General features: G+C 39.1%; 2 protein-coding genes across 2 annotated transcripts; one reads left to right on the top strand and one right to left on the bottom strand.

Annotated features, from left to right (window-relative positions):
* Window positions 1-3,568: 3,568 nt before the first annotated feature.
* Window positions 3,569-4,839, bottom strand: LOC146747450 (uncharacterized). The gene is made up of 2 exons (XM_085497542.1): window positions 4,569-4,839; window positions 3,569-4,187 (listed from the first exon to the last, which is right to left on the bottom strand). The coding sequence occupies exons 1-2, from the start codon at window positions 4,807-4,809 to the stop codon at window positions 3,763-3,765; spliced, it is 666 nt and encodes a 221-aa protein (XP_085353668.1). The 5' UTR covers window positions 4,810-4,839; the 3' UTR covers window positions 3,569-3,762.
* A 583-nt stretch (window positions 4,840-5,422) lies between these two features.
* Window positions 5,423-10,937, top strand: LOC146747451 (uncharacterized). The gene is made up of 6 exons (XM_085496647.1): window positions 5,423-5,445; window positions 6,239-6,301; window positions 6,401-6,445; window positions 6,665-6,754; window positions 6,863-7,024; window positions 7,157-10,937. Exons 1-6 carry the CDS (start codon window positions 5,423-5,425, stop codon window positions 10,935-10,937), a joined length of 4,164 nt encoding a protein of 1,387 aa, XP_085352773.1.
* The last annotated feature ends 4,404 nt before the right edge of the window (window positions 10,938-15,341 follow it).

Raw genomic sequence — 15,341 nt, forward strand, 5'->3', positions numbered from 1 at the left:
TTGTACGAGTAACTTCTTGAATTGACCTATGACCTCTATATGCTGCGAATAATAGTACGCTACTTTATCGGCAATTGACGAAATATTTTTTTACGTTTTCGATCTTTTCACTATGTAACCCGTCAATATAATATCATATGTAACATTCCCAAACGAATCTACAAACTTTGCAATCGTTTTTCAAAACTTTGCAAGCAGTTTGTCTTCGATTTGCGGTTTGCAGTTGCCATAATCTGCTTATATATCTGGCATTTTCCAGACAATTACTTAATGTTGTCGAAATTTAACTGCGGGGTTGGCATTCCAATGACTTTGGTTAAATATACATGTAACTCCGCCAATGTTTCGAACACTTTTACCAACTTTGCATGCTATTTTCTATCATTTTTACGGCCAGTCAGCTCATGTGATACTCTGCTTATATATGCTGTTTTCATCTCGCTTTTATTCATTTATTTTACTTTACAACTGCGGGTTTTTATATACCAACAAGTTAGGTCAAGCATACAAAAATATCTACAAACTTTCCAATCACTTTGCACAACTTTGCGTTCACTTTGTACGACTTTTCACGGCACGTTAACAGGTCAAACCCCACTATGTGCCGACATCATCACCAACTTGATCTCCAAAAATAATAGAGAAATTGGAAAAATGTTCATGAACTTGAAAACATGCCTAAATTTCCATGTTTTTCTACTAAAAATAATTGACATTACAGTGAAAAAAAAGATGCACGAACGTTGTCTCATATGTTTGATATGTATGTGATGAAACCAAAAAAAAATTCTCTAGCTGGTTTTCTCAGGCAGTCTCCCATGCAAGAACTAACCTTGCCCGATTAAGCTTGACTTTAAACTTTGTCTCTTCACCTACCAACACTACTGGTTACACAATTTGAAATATTCTCGATTTGGCGACTATTTCATGTTTAACACTGTTTTAACCCTGGTAGCGTTTGTACGAGTAACTTCTTGAATTGACCTATGACCTCTACATGCTGCGAAAAATAGTACGCTACTTTAACGGCAATTTACGAAATATTTTTTTACGTTTTCGAACTTTTGACTATGTAACCCGTCAATATAATATCATATGTAACATTCCCAAACGAATCTACAAACTTTGCAATCGTTTTTCAAAACTTTGCAAGCAGTTTGTCTTCGATTTGCGGTTTGCAGTTGCCATAATCTGCTTATATATCTGGCATTTTACAGACAATTACTTAATGTTTTCGAAATTTAACTGCGGGGTTGGCATTCCAATGACTTAGGTTAACTATACATGTAACTCCGCCAACGTTTCGAACACTTTTACCAACTTTGCATGCTGTTTTCTATCAGTTATACGGCCAGTCAATTCATGTGATACTCTGCTTATATAGGCTGTTTTTATCTCGCTTTTATTCATTTATTTGACTTTACAACTGCGGGTTTCTCTATGCCAACAAGTTAGGTCAAGCATACAAATATATCTACAATCTTTCCAATCACTTTGCACAACTTTGCGTTCACTTTGTACGACTTTTCACGGTACGTTAACAGGTCAAACCCCACTATGTGCCGACATCATCACCAACTTGATCTCCAAAAATAATAGAGAAATTGGAAAAATGTTCATGAACTTGAAAACATGCCTAAATTTCCATGTTTTTCTACTAAAAATAATTGACATTACAGTGAAAAAAGATGCACGAACGTTGTCTCATATGTTTGATATGTATGTGATGAAACCAATAAAATTTTCTCTAGCTGGTTTTCTCAGGCAGTCTCCCATGCAAGAACTATCCATGCCGATTGAGCTTGACTTTAAACTTTGTCTCTTCACCTGCCAACACTACTGGTTACGCAATTTGAAATATTCTCGAGTTGGCGACTATTTCATGTTTGACACTGTTTTAAACCTGGTAGCGTTTGTACGAGTAACTTCTTGAATTGACCTATGACCTCTATATGCTGCGAATAATAGTACGCTACTTTATCGGCAATTTACGAAATATTTTTTTACGTTTTCGATCTTTTCACTATGTAACCCGTCAATATAATATCATATGTAACATTCCCAAACGAATCTACAAACTTTGCAATCGTTTTTCAAAACTTTGCAAGCAGTTTGTCTTCGATTTGCGGTTTGCAGTTGCCATAATCTGCTTATATATCTGGCATTTTCCAGACAATTACTTAATGTTGTCGAAATTTAACTGCGGGGTTGGCATTCCAATGACTTTGGTTAAATATACATGTAACTCCGCCAACGTTTCGAACACTTTTACCAACTTTGCATGCTATTTTCTATCATTTTTACGGCCAGTCAGCTCATGTGATACTCTGCTTATATATGCTGAGTAGTTTAAGTTGGACTATAGGGACGACCATGAGGGCGCTGTTCATAATCGGATGCGATGACGTCATACGAACAGCGCCCTCATGGTCGTCCCTATAGTCCAGCTTTAGCATAAATAATGACGTCACAATGGGAATTCGTGCATAAATTAGCATAAATGAGGAGCAATGCCTTAAAGGGGATCATTTGAATGAGGATGACGTCACAATGGGATATTGTGAATACATTTGCATACATAAAATTGATGTGAATACGAGGTCGTGTCGAGGTCATCGTGAATACATTTGCATAAATTACCATCATTTTTTTTTAATTATTTTTTAATTATTTTTAATTATTTTTAATTATTTTTTAATTGGACAGGCGTGGACGAAATATTTTTCAAAATGTGTCGTAGAGGGCGCTCACACACACGCACACACACACACACACACGCTAATAAATACACATCATTTTGAAAACTAACAGAGTTTATTACACAAAGAAGGGAAATCTACTAATGAGTAAATAATCAAAAAGAATGGATTAAAAACTGAGTAATTGAAATTGAGTATATAGAAAGTATACATTTTGTTTTTGTTTTGTTTTTGTTTTTTGTTTTTTTTTGTTTAAGTAAATAATCAAAAAGAATGGATTAAAAACTGAGTAATTGAAATTGAGTATATAGAAAGTATACATTTTGTTTTTGTTTTTTGTTTTTTTTTGTTTAAGTAAATAATCAAAAAGAATGGATTAAAAACTGAGTAATTGAAATTGAGTATATAGAAAGTATACAATTTGTTTTTGTTTTGTTTTGTTTCTTGTTTGAGTAAATAAACAAAAAGAATGGATTAAAACAGTAATATAAGAAATATTCGATTATAATAAAAACAAGAGAAAAACGAAAAACATCGAAAAGTCAATACACACTTTTTTTCTAATCAGAATCGCTCATCTGTGATAAAAAGAAAAAAATAATATGAAATCGATTTTTGTTTTGTTTTGTTTCTTGTTTGAGTAAATAAACAAAAAGAATGGATTAAAAACAGTAATATAAGAAATATTCGATTATAATAAAAACATCGAAAAGTCAATACACACTTTTTTCTAATCAGAATCGCTCATCTGTGATAAAAAGAAAAAATAATATGAAATCGATATATATATATATATACATGTGAAATTTCAAAAGCATAAGTCATCTAGTAAAACTGCGTGGGAAAAATATTTGTCATAAATAGGGAGGTTGAGTCCGGTCACGTTTTCGATATATCTGTTCACATAAAGGTCATTCAAATGTCTATCACGCGTAAAAGAGTCGGCTACGGAGTTCACAGGTTTCCCCTCGTCATCTGCGCAACAAATAGGGTTAGGGATCAGTAGAAAACTCACCGAGTGTCTTTCACTGTACTACGGAGAATGATTGACATTCTTATTATTCTATATATGTTGTTGTATAATGTCAAGGAGTTGGGAATCCATTTCACGAGTTGATAGCGTAATTTCACAGGAATCTAAACACAGTTCAGGGTTAGATTTATACCTTTGAAACAGAATACGTGTATAACGCTTGGAAAATTTTCCAACCAAATCTGGGTAAATGCGTTGAAATGCGTCATAACACATGGAAATTTTACCAATATCAATCTCAGATAAAGCTTGGTCAATAAAAAACCGGATTTCACCGATCCGGCTATTTTTATCGACGAATCCATAGGATAGACACCAATGTTGACGTTGTGACGGGTGGTCTATTTCACATCCGAGACAATTAGTTTGGATGATGCTACGTACGTGTCTACAAATGAATTCAGCGATGAGTTTTTTGGAAACAAGTTTATCCAGTGGCTTCCTCAGACTGTTGGCTGTGAAAAAAAAACAAAACAAAAAACAAACTGTAAATGACTATTTCTCTGATTTACCATTTTCAGGCATATTCAGTGGGTTTTAAATTCACGGTTTTATCGTTTTAATACATAAAATGTTCTATGCATTAGAAGTCGGGAAATGAGCAACGAATATTTGGATTTTTAAATGAAAACTAACATACCTGACAGCCCGGTTGATTTGCGGGATAATATCATTCAATATTCTGAACTGGTTAGCCCGTAAGGATACACCACGTTTTGTTGGATGACCATTATAGTGTTCGCGAATGTGAACATAAGTTTGTCCGCGAAAAGTATTCACTGTGACAAACAATTGCTTGACTGGGCAAAGCAAATATGTAAAAATGTCTGTCTCACCTCTTGGTGGAGCTGGTGACGGACGCATTGTGCCACTTATAGCTAGTGCATTCGTGACTTTGCGTCGTTTAATACGGCGAGTTGAATTTTCAGAAACATCGGGCTGTTCTGTAACCGGAGTGGACATTCCAGGAGTGGACATTCCTGCATTCGTGACTTTGCGTCGATTAATACGGCGAGTTGAATTTTCAGAAACATCGGGCTGTGCTGTAACTGGAGTGGACATTCCAGGAGTGGACATTCCAGCACTCGCGTCCTGTAGGAGACTGCCTGAGAATTCATTGAGGTAGGTGCTGAGCTGGTTCGAAGCCATGTTGCGAGTACGCTCGTCAGTGATAAAATGATTCGCAATACTATCGTCGCGTGTTAAAAAATTCCCTTTCTGTTACCCCGGATGTTTACATCATGTCAGCATTTTTCCCAACCAAGTCAAATATATTTATAGATTCATCACACACTCACACACACATGTTTATGGTAAAATAAACAGGTTTCTTCCGTTCAAAACAATTCATGAATCCAGGGGGGAAATCAAAGTCGAGTTCGCTATAGTGTTGAGCGATGAATGTCAGACCTATGTCGTCATAATCCATTTTTATCACACAAACCACGGTTACTAGTTTGTAACTGTGCACAAACGGGCCACACAGACACAAAGATGTTTATAGTAAAATAAACAAATTCACATCTGTTCCTGAATCCAGGGGGGTAGGGGTTTATGAATGTCTGTTATCTAGGGCATTTCAGGGTGTCAGATCTGATATCAAAACACAAATCGTTGGAGTGTATTATCCCAGTGACTTCATAGCTTAGCCAGTATTTTTAATCGAGCCACACTCGTTACACGGAATGAAATGGCGTCCACAGATAATATAAGGTAGGGAATTCATTGTTTACTTTTTGTTTTCATGTTGTAAACACTACCTAATAATTCGGGATATGTGAAAAACTGTCAGTTGAAACCAGGGGAAAGCTTCTACCATGAGTCTTTACGTCTTTAAAGAATACTTATCTTTTTATGCTATGAGAGACATTGTTATAAATTGGCACAGAAAATAGAAAGTCTGAGTAGGTAGAAAATGTATAATTAATGAAGACTTGTTTACTAAAAACGAAAACTACAATATTTTCAAATGATGTCATACCGCGGTCATTCGCAAAGAATGCTTTGACACAGCGAATCAAGACTTGCTTGGACTCATTCATCGAGCATACCCCTCAGCTTTAAAACAATGATTATGTGCGGTATTTTCCCAATTAGTTAGGGTGTCTTTTCACTAGACTTGACCTTTTATTTTGTCATGAAGGTCAACATAATGTATAGCGTTACCCGCCAACATGTTTGAACATACCGGTAGCAACGTTATTTTCCAACCTTAGCTCGTTCAAAATCTTTTGTTTTTTAATCGGAGCATGAATGCACGCCCTCTATATCTGAGTAAGTTTTTTTTTTTGAACTGACCACAAAGTTGTAGCTGATTCAAAACTCTTGTCATTTTCAGACAAACAGAAGAAAGCGACAATTCAGATGAAGGGTGATTTATTTATTTATTTATTTATTTATTTATTTATTTATTTATTTATTTATTTATTTATTTATTTATTTCAAATTTTACCTGAGGAAAAAATAAAACAGGATAAAACATGTTTTTAACTTTTTGAATTTACAGGGAAAGCAATTCACAGCTTAAAACTTTGTCAGACCTAGAACATGAATATGGTTTTATAAGCAGGTGTGTATTCGATATTATATAAATAACTCGTTCGATATGCGTATGAAGATTTAGTAAACAATATGAATAATAACAATAATATAACTCTTATTTTTTCAGTGAAGACGACACATCTGAGAAATCACCTACGAAAGATAGTGTTTCGTAAGTTGTTTGTTTGTTTGTTTGTTTGTTTGTTTGTTTGTTTGTTTGTTTGTTTGTTTGTTTGTTTGTTTGTTTGTTTGTTTGTTTGTTTGTTTGTTTGTTTGTTTGTTTGTTTGTTTGTTTGTTTGTTTGTTTGTTTGTTTGTTTGTTTGTTTGTTTGTTTGTTTGTTTATTTATTTATTTATTTATTTATTTATTTATTTATTTATTTATACATAGTTCATGGTCTCCAGTCAGCAGTATAGATACTCCAGATTTCAATCAGAAGTTGAAATGTCTTATTAAATCTGGTTCCTGCTCACATGTAACGTAAGTATACAAAAAACAAAAACAAAAAAAAAACAAAAAACATGTGAGGTAAGTTGAAATTTGTTTTTTCGTCTTTAATCTTTGTTGTTGTTGTTGTTGTTTTTATAGTTCTACAAGTACTGGATTTGCAACACCCAAGTCCGCTAAGAAAAATTTGTACTCTATATATGGAGAAACGAACACGCCTTCCCACCCTCCGAGTCCAATAGGGCCTGTTAACCATCCATCTACCTCGGGATATCAACGTGGGGGTCGTAAAGACTATGTAAGGTATGTTTATTTATTTATTTATTTGTTTATTTATTTATTTGTTTATTTATATATTTGTTTGTTTGTTTGTTTATTTGATTATTTATTCATATATTTGTGTATTTATTTATTTAATTTGAAATTTTATTACAGTGATACTGACACAGATGATAGTGACGAGAATATCACCGACAAGATTAATTTCAATCTTGTCAGTAAGAGAAAACGTTTTGTCAAAAAATTTAAGGTGAGTGGAACGGACTGGGTTGTAAAAGTTTCGCATCCAAATGCCAATACGTTTGATGAAGTGCATAGCGTATTACACGCTACTTTTCATCAACTGCTCGAGCTGGTCACCTCTGACCTTGACGGACGTGACCAAATTCGCATTTCCATAAACGTACCCAACTTGAACAACGAAATTTGGTTACCATTTATACCGGTTGAGGACATGAATGTTGACAAGGTGATGTCAAAAGTGGAGAGGATTCTACAATCTTACCAAGATATATCCCTTGAGGAAAACATCACCATCAGGACAGTATCTGTTGAAATGCCTCTTGGTGCCGGCAAAACACGTGGGAGGAAGCGAAAGTTTGATACAAAGATCGCAGACAGGTTGAGAAATTCCAAATCTGTCATTGAAATCGTTTCCGATGACCAGATGTGTTGCGCCAGAGCGATCGTGGTCGCCATGGCACACGCCACAAAAGAGGAAAATCCACCATCGGTGTGGGATTCTATAAAGAGGAAAAAAACGGCAAACTACTCTATGCAAACCGTCCGAGCTAGAGAACTTTTACGGAAGGCCAGAGTCGAACAGGGACCATGTGGCATCGAGGAGATTAAAAAATTCCAGAGCGTGTTACCCGATTTCAGAATACACGTATTGTCGCACGATCATTTTGACTCCATCATCTTTGTGGGCGATACCGCAGAAGATTCCAAAGACATATATCTTTTTCTGAAAGATAAACACTACAACGTCATCACAAAAATGACTGGTTTTCTGGGAAAGGACTACTATTGCACTAGGTGTGACAAGTCTTATTCCAACCGTTACGATCACGTGTGTCCGACGGGATGTTTGAGTTGTGGAAATCAACTGGACTGCGTGATTACACGATGGCAAAAATGCGGAAATTGTCACAGATTTTTCAAGAACGAAGAATGTTTCGAAAAGCATCAAAAGTCAGTTAATGGGAAAAAAACTCTTTGCCAGTCAGTTCAACGTTGCGAAAAATGTCACAAACTCCTCAAATATCGTGATGGGTCTCACAAATGTAACGAAGTTTACTGCAAAACCTGCAAGTCTTTTCAGACGTACGACCACCTGTGTTACATTCAACCACTCACCGATAGAAAAAAGAACCAAGAATCTGACGATTCGATGGAAGAATTGGAGGAGGATAACTCTGACAGCCATGGTAACTACGTCTTTTACGATTTTGAATGCACGACCGACGAACATTGCACTCATATTCCAGATCTGTGCGTAGCGCGAATTCCACCGAATACGGAGAAAGTGTTCAATGGTTCACGTACCTTGGAAGATTTCTGCGAGTGGGCATTAGAAAAAGAGCATAATGGGATGATTTTCATCGCGCATAATTCAAAGGGGTATGATGGAATTATGATTCTGAAATACTGTCACGATCACAAGATACTACCCGAAGTCATCATGAATGGTTCGAAAGTCATGCAACTATACATTCGTCGTGCAGATATCAAATTCATTGATAGCTTGAATTTCCTGCCCATGGCTCTATCTAAACTTCCTAAGACCTTCGGCATAGACGAGTTACACAAGGGTTTTTTTCCTCACCTGTTTCCGAGATCCACTGGAGACAATTACAGAGGACCGATACCCGGGGCTCGTTATTTTGACCCAGATGGTATGAAGGAGGTGGCTAGAAAGACATTCTACACATGGTACAATGGAGAAGTAGAAAAGAATTCCGTTTATGATTTACGTAAAGAACTGCTCAAGTACTGTCGGAGCGACGTGCGCATACTCGAGGAGTGTTGTTTGGCATTTAGATCGATGATGATGGATCTCACCAAAGTTGACCCCTTCAGCCATTGCATCACGATCGCTTCTGTGTGCAACGTCATATTTCGAAAGCATTTCCTGACTCCTGACACAATCGGGGTTGTGCCTGAGAAAGGGTACCTCAGCGCCCAGAATCAATCTGCAGATGCTATAAGATGGATGGAATACGAGGCACACGTCAATAACACGCATATTCAACATGTTCGTAATTCCAGAAGGGAGATGAAAATTGGACCTTATTACGTAGACGGATATGATGCTTCTACCGAAACCTTGTATGAGTACTACGGTTGTTACTTCCACGGTTGTCCAAAGTGTTTTCCCAGAAGGAATGAGACGAATCGCAAGAATGAACTCAGTATGACATCCCTCTACGAAAGACTACTGGCGAGGGAAGAGTGGTTGAAATCGAAAGGATACTCGCTAGTCACCATGTGGGAATGCGATTTCAAAAACCTGATGAAGAACAATCACAAAGTCGAGAGGTTTGTCGGAAGCTTAGATATCTCAAAACCTATCAGAGGTAGGGAGGCTTTTCTCGGGGGTCGTACCAACGCCCTGAGTCTGTATTACGAGGTCAAGGAAGGCGAAAAGATAGAATATGTTGACTTTTGCAGCCTCTACCCGTACATCAATAAGACCTCGCGATATCCAGTTGGCCACCCGACAGTCGTAACTAAAGACTTTATCGCCAAACCCACAGACTATTTCGGTATTATCAAGTGCGATGTTTTACCTCCGAGGAGATTGTATATACCAGTTCTACCTTTCAGGGTGAACAACAAACTGATGTTCCCACTCTGTTCCAAATGCGCGGAAACCATGAATCAAGACGAATGTCACCATGGTGTCAATGAACGTCAGCTGACGGGTGTTTGGTGCACTCCGGAATTGGAAAAGGCTGAAGAAGTAGGGTATCGCATCACCAAGGTATACGAAGTTTGGCATTATGATGAGTCGGCAACATACAACCCTGAAACTGGAGAAGGAGGGCTGTTCACCGATTACATCAACATGTTTCTGAAAATTAAACAAGAGTCTTCCGGTTTTCCAGAGTGGTGTCGCACTGAGGAAGACCGAACCATGTACATCCAAAGGTACCGCGAAAGAGAAGGTATCGTCTTGGACAGAAGCAAGATAACCACCAATCCAGGTCTCAGAGCTCTCGCCAAGCTAAATCTCAACTCGTTCTGGGGAAAGCTGGGACAGAGATCAAACTTTGGACAGAGTACATATGTAGAAACATCCGCCAAACTGTTGGAAATGTTGATGGATAATACAAAGGACGTCACAGATCTTTCTTTTGTCTCTGACGAAATGGTTCTTGTCCAGCACTGCGATAAAGAAGACAACATTACCGAAGCACCCAATACGAACGTTGTACTGGCTGCCATGACGACAAGCTATGCCCGACTTAAACTCTACAGTGTTCTGGAGAAATTAGGTAGTAGAGTCTTGTACTTTGACACAGATTCCATCATTTACATCCAACGAGCTGGAGAATGGGATCCACCGACAGGTGATTATCTCGGAGATTTGACGAGAGAAATAACTCCGACGGATAATTACATCACACATTTCGTATCGGGAGGACCGAAGAATTACGCGTACCGACTACACAAACCGGACAAAAGTGGGAACCAAACGGTGTGTAAAGTGAGAGGGTTCACCCTCAATTACAGAAATCAACTGGAAATTAATTTTGACTCCATGAATCGACTTGTTCGGAGAACAAGCGGTCCTCTACACGTCAAAGACCCTCGAAAAATAACGCGCAAGAGAGATAGAATATTCAATAGAGAAGAAGTTAAAACGTACAGTTTAGTGTATGACAAACGGGTGATACAAGATGATTACTGTACCCTCCCATACGGCTTCTAAAAACAAAGAATATATAAATAGAAGCTAGATCGTCGGTTACCCATCATTCATCCATTTGAACCTTGAACAATCACATTGGCATGGGCTCTACCAAATCGGACTTGGTTCTATCACTCGTCTATTCTGGCTTATGTACACTACCTTATTTTGTTTTAAACTGGATGTTGAAAAAGTACATTGAAGAACGTAAAAGGAGACGCGATAACCAGCGAGGTCCTATGATATCGTCATGGATGCAAGATTGAAACACCCATTTACCTCTCTCGTGTGCGGTCCCACGCAGTCTGGGAAGACGTTTTTAGTCAAACTGATATTAGAACAATGTGACAGCATCATATCTCCACCACCAGATGTTATCTATTGGTGCTACGGCGAGTTTCAGCCAGCCTATTTGGAAATGATGAAGACAGTGTCTCAAATTCGCTTTATCGAAGGGATACCTCCAGATATTGGTAGAATAATCGTCCCGGCTAAAAGAAACTTGTTGGTGATAGATGATCTGATGACAGAAACGGGTAACGATAAACAAATCGCCCAGTTCTTCACGAAGGGATCTCACCATCGAAATTTATCCGTGATACTGATTTTGCAAAATCTCTTTCATCAGGGCAGACAATCGAGAACCATCAGTCTCAACACGCACTACATTTTCCTGTTTAAAAATCCAAGGGACGCATCACAAGTCAACGTTCTGGCAAAGCAAATGTACCCCGGAAACATTAAGTTTCTTCAGGAGGCATTCACCGATGCCACCCAAGAACCTCACGGTTACCTCCTCGTGGATCTGATGCCAGACACCCCTGAGGAAATACGCATTCGAACGAACATACTTTCATCTCAAGTACCGATAGTGTATGTGAGAAAGGTATAAAAAAAGACAGTCTTTCATCGTCAGTCATTTCACCATGTCATCCCGCATGCGAAAGAACGCTGATTTTCTCTCTGTATTGCACAAGGCCAACTCGAAACAACAAAAGGGGATAATTGATGGAGCCTCTAGTGACTTGATACAGTGTCTGTGTGAATGCTCGCTCAATGTGTTGAAAGGGAACGTCCAGCTATCACCTAGTCAGAAAAGAAAATTGGCGTTGTACGTGAATCATCTCCGAGCACTGTCCAATAAGAAAACTCCAGTCAAGAAAAAGAAAAAAATTCTGGTTCAGAAAGGAGGTTTCCTGGCCGCCTTGATTGCTCCCTTAATTTCGAGCATACTCCCTCCCCTACTAGGTCTTAAATAGATGGAATCCGTGAAGAAGATGGCTTTAGTCCCTGCTGAGCTATTATCTACCATCCAAAGCCAGAATGCTCAAATGACGAGACCTGTGGTGAAATCATTGACTTCGCTGGATAGAGACATGAATGACATAACGCAAATGGAAGAGTTGCCTGAAGATGAAAAAGTCAAACTGTACCAACAGGTTCTACGCAAGTACTTGTTGTTGCGGGAGAAGAAAAACGAACCGATTCCAATCTCCGTTACGCAGCAATTACCCAACACTGATGCTGTAGCCGATCAGGAATCTCAACCCGACAAAGATGGTGTGCCAGATCAAATTACATCCGAAGTCTTACAAAGTGTTCCCAAGAGCATGCAGAGAAAAGCGAAGCTTCTACTACAGAAAGTTAAACAGAACCAACGGGTCGACTGGGGTGAAAATGGTGAATTAATCATTGATGGACAATCCGTGCCAGGCACGCACATCATCGATTTAGTCAATGATTTCTTGCGTAAAAGGAAGAATTTCACCCCCACAGGTTGGAGAGAATTTGCCGAAGTTATGAAAATGTCAAATGTACCTCAAGACCTTGTTGGCAATACAGATCGGTGGTCTTACATGCATACCAACACACTCAAGGGGAGAGTTCCGAAGAGACGTGGACCCCATGTGGTTTCCACTCCCATTCATCCTCGACACACGTGGGTGACGTATTAAATAGAACCTCATCGCAACCGCTAGATCTCACTTTGGTTCAGTCGGTCGTGATGGATCCACGCTGTCCTGCTTTGCTTTCGTTTATCGAACGTATCCACTGCCTCTGCGCGTGTGAAATAACCACACCCGTAAACAATGACGAAGAAGATGGACACCGTCCTAGACGAACTGTTTTACGATGTCCAAAGTCCTGGAAGTTACGGGGGTTTGAATTCCCTTTATGCTGCCGTAAAAAAAACAAAGAGAGGAAAAAAGATAACCAAGTCGGACGTGAAGAAGTGGTTGAGTAAACAGGATACATATACTCTGCACAAACCTTCTAGACGGTCCTTTAAAAGAAGGAGGGTGGTGGTTTTCCAAGTGGACGAGCAGTGGGAGGCTGATCTATGCGATCTCTCCTCGATATCCAGATACAACAGTGGATACAAGTTCTTATTGACGTGTATCGATGTTTTTTCAAAATATGCTTTCGTCGTACCTCTGAAAGACAAGAGAGGGGCGAGTTTGGTCGAGGCATTTCGGAAAATACTCGGGAAGGGGCGTCGCCCTGACGTTTTGCACACGGACAGAGGAACTGAATTCACCAACAGACTTTTTCAGAACTACCTCAAGAGCGAAGACATTAAGTTCTTTACTACAGGCAATGAGACTAAAGCCAGCATTGTGGAGAGATACAACAGAACCATCAAGGGAAAAATGTTCAGATATTTCACGAAGAACAACACGTTGACTTATCTACCTGTATTAGACGACATGGTACGTTCTTACAACAATACCCATCACAGAAGTATAAATACCAAACCCTCACTCGTTACCTACGCGAACCAGAAAAAGGTCAGAGACATATTGTACGGTGATCTAAACACAGAGAAAAATGGGGTGAAGAAGAGGAAGATTTATAAACTCGGTGACAGAGTCAGAATCAGTAAAACCAAACACGTTTTCAAAAAAGGTTACTTACCCAATTGGACCGAAGAGGTATTCACGATTGTTGGACGTCTCAACACACAACCACCTGTTTACAAAATTTCAGATTACAACGGCGAAATGTTGGAAGGTACTTTCTACGAAGAAGAACTTCAGAAAATAGTAAAAGACGACGATGCATTGTACATTGTGGAGAATGTGTTGCGCAAGAGAAAACGTAAAGGTCACGTGGAATATTTCGTTAAGTGGCGTGGGTATGATGATTCGTTTAATTCTTGGATCAGGGACTTGCAACGTTTATAAATACCATTCACACACACGATGACCCGATTCATTTCAAAAGATCATCATGTCTGGAAAGGATTTTTTTTTGACGCTCCCTAGTAATGCCTCGCTCGATGTGTTCCCGAACAACACATTGACAAAATACACTGTCAAACTACCGAGAATGCTTTCGCTAGATGGCGATTGGGAAGTAGCATTGGCCGACATCCACTACCCAAATTCGTGGTACAACGTCGTACATGACGAAAATAGGATCTTTTACGATGCCTCACCCAATATGAGAGATCACGGAGAACTGAAATTGAATCCGGGCTACTACAACTCGATCGAAATGATTTTAGATGCGATTCGAGAAAAAGGTCTACCAGATGAAATACTGATGACATATAATTCGAGGTCAAGGAGAGTGACCGTGGCGGTTGAAGAAGGAGCTCGTGTAATCTTGATGGGTGGATTGGCTGAACTGTTAGGATTTCCCTCAAATACAACAATTACAAACGAAAGACGCACTAGTCCCTACCTTGCCGACATTAGAAGTTTGTATTCCCTCTACGTGTATTGCAATATGGTCGAACACCAAATGGTCGGTGACGTTTCCGTACCTCTCTTGAGAATAGTCAATGTTGAAGGAACCCACGGTGATAGCGTCAATCACACTTACAACAAACCTTACTTCCTGCCGATTCGAACGTCAACATTTGAGACTGTGGAGATTGATATAAGGTCTGATACGGGGGAGAAGGTGCCATTTCAACGCGGACGAGTGATCGTGACGCTGAGTTTTCGCAAAGCTCGTCCTTCGCTAGTGTGAAGAAAAAATGAACAGACATCGACCTTACACTCCTCACGTGGGGGTTTATAGAAATTACTACATGAATCAGATTGGACGAGGATCTGTATTTTCTGGCACGAGACTGCAACGCGGATATGGAATCGGAAGTATGTTTTCTGGATTGGCGAGATCGGCCGCACCTCTGTTAACACAAGGTCTGAAAGCAGTGGCAAAACCAGCGCTCGATGCCGGTTTGGGTATTCTAGGTGATGTTGTACAAGGGAAAAACTTTAAAAAAGCGGCTTCGAGTAGAGCAAAGACTGCGGGTCGTCAAATTACTTCTTCGGTATTGAGCAATTTATTTGGAAGACCCTCTCAAACGGGGCGAGGACGCACCATCAAAAGAAAGAAGACAACAACGAGACGTGTCATTTCTTCCAAGGCTAAGAAGAGGAGAAGATCTCCGGATATATTCGACTGAACATC

Source organism: Saccoglossus kowalevskii, chromosome 3 (genome assembly GCF_978046115.1).
Source record: "Saccoglossus kowalevskii chromosome 3, keSacKowa6.1, whole genome shotgun sequence".
Lineage (NCBI taxonomy): Eukaryota > Metazoa > Hemichordata > Enteropneusta > Harrimaniidae > Saccoglossus > Saccoglossus kowalevskii.